Source organism: Laetiporus sulphureus, assembly GCF_001632365.1.
Source record: "Laetiporus sulphureus 93-53 unplaced genomic scaffold LAESUscaffold_45, whole genome shotgun sequence".
NCBI lineage: Eukaryota > Fungi > Basidiomycota > Agaricomycetes > Polyporales > Laetiporaceae > Laetiporus > Laetiporus sulphureus.
In genome coordinates, this window is record NW_024468554.1 from 254554 (window position 1) to 260633 (window position 6080).

The following is a 6080-nucleotide window of genomic DNA, read 5'->3' on the forward strand; positions in this document are numbered from 1 at the left end:
ATCACAGCACGCATGGCCGCACCGACCACGGTAAAGTCCTCCGCTCTGCTCAACAAAGCAGATGTGGCCGCGTCGTCGCTTTTTAAGCACCGTACATGTGCGTCCGGACAGACTGCGGCCCGAACGCATAATGGCTATCTTCATCAAATGAAAGGCTCCTCATTTTCATCGAGTTCTTCGCGCCAGAGGATGCGGTTCTGTCGTTCTAGCACATAAGTCTTTAAATAGGGAATCAGCCACACTTCCAATCAGCTCAGACGTACCAGCTCTCACTCGCAGTCCATTCGTCGCAGCCTCGGTCGGCCACCTCCGAGCACGAGCCTATCGAAAGCTTCACCGGATAAGACTCAAGCAGACCATCCTTGACCTGCGGATATATGAGAACCATGGTTCTGCGGCAGAGTGTTAGCTCCCTTCTGGACCTTTTCATGACTAGTCGAGTACCCCGGGTGCCCTGATATCCACATCGATTGGAGTCGAAGTCGTATGATGAAAAGTTAGTCCACACATGCTCCGAAGCGTCTGTCGGACGACGAGCGCCCATCTGCTCTTCCGCGAACTCACATGTGGCCTCAATAGCGCGGGCTTACATATGAGCGCTTTGAGCCTTTGGTCTTGGCCTCAGCGCACCGACGGGCAAAACCTTGTTTCGGTTGCCGACTGCACATGCTCCGTCATAGCTGAAAACGCTCGAGAAATGGCCTAAGAGAATGCTGTGCGGCTTCCCTGCCCAAAGACGTACGACGCGATCTCCAAGGGCGAAGCGATTGGTAGACACGGCACTACATCCACCAGCCAAAGACCAGATGATCCATGAGTGCGTGATACCACTACGCTGCGTTATACGCAGCGCGAACTCTGCGTGACCAAATCGCATACGATCACAGCTGCAGGACGTGCCAGGGCGTTCGCGTCAGGCTTCAACAATTGTGACGTAGACGCACAAAGGAGCATGCATTTGTTAGGGCAAGTCCGCATGCAACACCAACGAACCTGCGGGCCACTGCGCTACGCACTAGCCTGATACGCTCAGGGTGCTGGACGCTCAGCCAAGCGACCACGGCGCCGGCGACTTGGTACGCGTCACGCATCGCGTTTCGTCGATGTGAGATCGGTAAACAGCGTTTGCGTGAGATATCAGCGAGGACAGGCACAGGAGGCATGCACTCTCACTCACGTTGCGCATGAAACCGATGAAAGAAAGTGAGAGTCGAAGAACTCGGGTCTAAACGGCTACGAACATCGATCACGATCCAAATCCCTGCGATCTGCCTACGATTCCACATCAGAACGGTCACGAACCTCCACTGGCATGTCAGTTCACGTAATAGTGTGCACCGGTACGCAATCGGGTCATCGGGCCATGGATCGCGCGCAACGGAGGACATGATAACAGTATGGATCTTGGCCTCACGTCAAGTATTCGATGAGATACAGCCGAGTCTGTGGTAGCTAGACCGAGCTGGTGAACGCAATGTGAGCTTCATGCGTCCGATCAAGAGGATCATGATAGGCCGCTCGCGTTGTCAGAATGGAGCACACGGCGCACAACGACCGAGCCACCGCGAGTAAATTGCAATGACCAGGGCGCGAACAAAAGAAGCCGCTCCCAACCTGCCTTGCCGATGCGCCCAGAGACAGAACAGAACAAGCATCCGGCAGTCATCACAACGAAGCCACGCACCGCCACAGGTCGAGACGTAGATGTTCTTGTAGCACTCCTTGATTCGGTGTTGTCTCAAATGATCCGGACGTTCAGCGGCTGCCCGATCTGTGAGTGACATTGGCAGTATCACCCTGGATGTTCCTTGTGTTGGCCCAGACGAAGATAAATGTTCGTTCCTATGCAGATGGTGCAGTCGAGATAAACATTGTCGCGTTGGCATGGCAAGTTGTTCACGGCAGAAGAAGTCTGATCAGGAAAAAAATTGTAGCTAGAGAAGGAACTGATGGATGCTCGCAGCTTCTTCCAGCCGCAACGTCAATGCTTCGAGAGTCTGCTACCCTGCCAAGACCGCGGCATAACTGGTCAACTGGCCCAACAACAAACATACCCCTCACGCCCTCCGCGCGAGCAAGAGCGCCATGGGCCACTCAATCTCCACCTCGTCCTCCTCGCCTTCCGCCTCCGCGCCCTTATCCTGCGCGACCCGCTCCCGCAGCTCCCGCCAGAATCGCTCCGCGATGTCCCCTTCGGGGCGCTGCAGATCCTCAGGGTGCGCCTCGTGGAAATTGTGCAGCGCGCTGAACGTGCGCAGATACCCGAGCACGCCCGCCCACGTCGTGCGCGTCTTGAGAAGCACCGGGCGCGAAGCCGGCAGCGAAGGGTAATGATCGCCTGTGCGTAGGCGTGATCAGCTTTTTTTGTTTCGTTTTGCAGAGAGGAGGTGAGCAAGGCTGCTCTCACCTGTGAAGTACTCTCGCTGAAACTCGCCCCACGCCTCGCCGGAGGGACTGGGGATCGCGAGCAGGTGTTCATCCAGGATCGTTCGTCCGGGGCGCTCCCAGTATGGCCCGAGCGCATGAGTGCCCTGCGAGTAGGCATGAATGAGTGGCGTACACGAGGGGTGGTGTGTAAGCCGGAACTGCGAGTAGCCCTGCGGGAAGACGCACGTTAGGATGACGAGAGGAGGAAACGGGAGCGGGCAAGACGTACCCATACAGCGAGGCTCCCTCCAGGACGAAGCACACGCACCGCCTCAGGCCAGAGCTTCGTCCAATCGAACCAGTGCGCAGCTTGCGCTGTCCTCATGCATCAGATCCACCCCTTAGTGTACAGTCCACAGCACGCACCAGACACGATTATATCAACACTTCCGTCCTCCAGCCAGCCCAGCTCCTCCGCCGCGCTCTGCACGAACCGCACGCGCGCCTTCAGGTGCGAGTCGGAGTCGAGGGACTTGGTGGCCTGTGCGATCATGCGCGATGAGGGGTCTGAGCCGATTACGTGCGCGAAGCGCGGGACGAGCTCGAGGGTCGCTTGGCCTGGGAGCAGCGTTGGCGTTAAATGGATCGATGAATGCAAGAGGACACGCACCGGTCCCACAACCGAGATCGAGCGCAGTGTCCCATTTCGCGCGCGGGTCGCGAGCGTGGAAGCCGAAGATGAAGTCGTACAGCTGGGTGGGGTAAGTCGGACGCGCTGTTGAGTGCGAATCCACGAAGAAGCCCGACGTTGATTAGTTGTAGGACTATAGACGATGTGGGAAGACGTACCAGCAGCGTACCTGGCTGCGTCAAACGTCTTCTTCGCAAAAGTCGCCATCGTACTGACTTGTCCTGTCTCACTGTGCACGCTCAACGAAACGTCAGATTGCGAATTCAGCAGTGTGAACGCACTCACGATGAATGGTGGCGGTTCGAGTCAACGTTCAACCGCCGTCTCATCCCCTAATCTCGCGGCTTAAATACTGACTCATCCGCATCACCTGGTAGCTTACCCTGCCCCCGGCTGACGCTAAAGATGACCTGCAGACCTGTCGTGCGCATAATGGTGGGAGGATAGGTAAGGGGATGGGCGGCCTAAGGAAGGTCTCTGGACTTGTTCGGCCGAAGAGACGAGCGCGTACTTACGCGCATGTGACCGCGTTCCATGATTTTGGACAAAATGTCAAAATTCAAGAAAGAAAACGGAAGTTGAACGTAAACAACATCGCCGTCGAGCGTTCACTCAGTACGCTCAGGAACCGGATGGCGTGCTGCATGGGTCCTATTCTTTCACCGCAGACATGAAGCGATTTGTGCATGTGGCAAATGCTTAGCAAATGTCGACAGGTTTTTTGCCTTTGTGATCTCAATTTGCTACGGTTCCTTCCCACATTCCGTATTAAGTATTTGCATATAATATGTTGGAGGCAGAAATTTAATATCATATATTTAAGAAATGACACCATTTTCAAACTCACCAAATACATTTAGAATTTGAGTGCTGTTGAATGTAATCATACATTTTTGAATTTCAAACTATGACATGTATAAAATATCCAGTAGCAGATGAAGGTGTGATTATGCCTACATTCTACTTCCCTACTGAAGTCATTCTAGCCAAGATTACTAGAATGAAAGTCATTCACCGTAATTACACCTTCATCTGCTACTGGATATTTTATACATGTCATAGTTTGAAATTCAAAATGTATGATTACATTCAACAGCACTCAAATTCTAAATGTATTTGGTGAGTTTGAAAATGGTGTCATTTCTTAAAATATATGATTTTAAATTTCTACCTCTAACATATTATTGTGCAAATACTTAATACGGAATGTGGGAAGGAACCGTAGCAAATTGAGATCACGAAGGCAAAAAAGCTGTCGACATTTGCTAAGCATTTGCCACATGCGCAAATTGCTTCATGTCTGCGGTGTTTGCTGGCGAGAGCTTATCACTTGCAGTGCGCGCTCACGGCGTCCAGAAAATCCGATAGCGAGACGGGCATGATCTACTTCATGCCAGTGACCGTGCTCGTCTTCACCATGCAGTGACGTTGCTGTCCTCCCGCGGTGCACACTCTATGTAGCTCCTCTGCTACTAGGTAGAAGAGAAGTTGTGACAGCTCGCGAATGTCACTGGGTCACATCTAGTGGCCTCCAGAGTGAACGCAATATCCTTCCGAACCACTAGCTTGGTGCAGTAACATTTCCTCTTCAGACCGAACAAATGGGTGGGCAAAGGTGCTCCCGAATGGCATGATTCCTCAATGATGTTGTTTGAAGGCCGTATCATTGCTGCATCTGATGGAAGATTGTTCACGGTTATCATCCATCGCCGCACAACAACATGATAAGCATGGAGGTGAGCTCTGGACGCAGAAACGTCCATGTGTTTCAGGCAGTAGCGCTCGCTCAGCCGTGAAGCGAAAAAGTCCTGTGCTCACACTCCTCGGACTGCTATAGATGTATCGGGCTCAACGGTATGTTGTTACATTCTTCTATCGCAGGAGAACCCGGAATGATATACAAACCATAGCTGTTGCACGATCTCTCAATGCCCAAACAAAGGAGTGCCAACTGAACCAAATGCAGCAAGTGTCAATTAGTCCCCTTCCCAACGTTCTTGGTGGATTTTCCTCAATGCGAATCCCAGACGCCTCTTTTGTGCTCGGAGCGGCTGCTGTTGCCGATTTGCATGCCCATTGCACAAGCTTGAAGTGGGGAGGCGGCATGGGCGTGTCTTATCAATTCTCTGTACTGCATCGCCTTCGCCTGACATTGACAGCTCTTGGCAATCAAGGGACATGACCAATGTAATGAGGTAATCATTAGTCAGTTGATCAATGATTTTATATGTACTGGTTTGACTATCCCCGTCTTCCGTGTTTCATGACTTCGCTAGTCAGGAGTATCGCCTAATTCTCGGCCGACATATAACGCCACCCTGATGCGCTCTCGGTCATTGCTCACCTTCTAGACCAGAAATTCAGGTCATTCGACTCACATCTTAATAGGACAGGAACGCCTCTGGCCTACGTATCGCCACTGAGTGCCAGTTTATGTCATCGACCTCTTGATCGCATCGCACAGCGGGAGGACCTTGATGCCAATCCTACCAAAGAAAGGCCCCCGTCTACCGCGCAACGCTGCGTGACGATCATTCGTTCACCATGATGTGTTAGAAATTTATTCTGATTGACGTAGTGAGCCGGACCGTTCGTCAATCGAGGATCTGACTAACCGATTTACTCACAGAGTCCCGAGAGGGGGGAGAGCGTGATCCGTACGCCCCTGCCCAAATTCATTCCTAAACCGTACACTCCTAGCTGCTCAATGTTGTAAAGGCCGTGCAAGATCCGTTGGACACGCCATACTTTGCAAATTTGTATAAAACGGATGTTAGCAGTGTCTCTCACCTCTTCCAGGCATCGAACAACCCAAGAGGAGTGACGCAAGAAGAGATCACTTCTCTGTTATCTCCTGCGTACGTACTTTCACTTCACTACCTCGTCCATTGCTGACGCAAGCACTCAGGTTCATAGGCAACTGTTTCTTTGTAGCTGCAAGCGGTATGCAAGGCTTCCACCCAATCGCCTACCTTCGGCTGATGACTGACCCTCACGCGCAGCCCTATACGTATATTAGCGC

General features: G+C 52.4%; 1 protein-coding gene across 1 annotated transcript; it reads right to left on the reverse strand.

The window, feature by feature from the left end:
* Positions 1-2057: 2057 nt before the first annotated feature.
* On the reverse strand, positions 2058-3265 carry LAESUDRAFT_738526 (S-adenosyl-L-methionine-dependent methyltransferase; the record flags this gene model as incomplete). The annotated part of the gene is made up of 6 exons (XM_040910910.1): positions 2058-2338; positions 2408-2597; positions 2657-2742; positions 2794-2985; positions 3038-3142; positions 3217-3265. The coding sequence occupies 6 exons, from the start codon at positions 3263-3265 to the stop codon at positions 2058-2060; spliced, it is 903 nt and encodes a 300-aa protein (XP_040760587.1).
* Positions 3266-6080: the final 2815 nt, after the last annotated feature.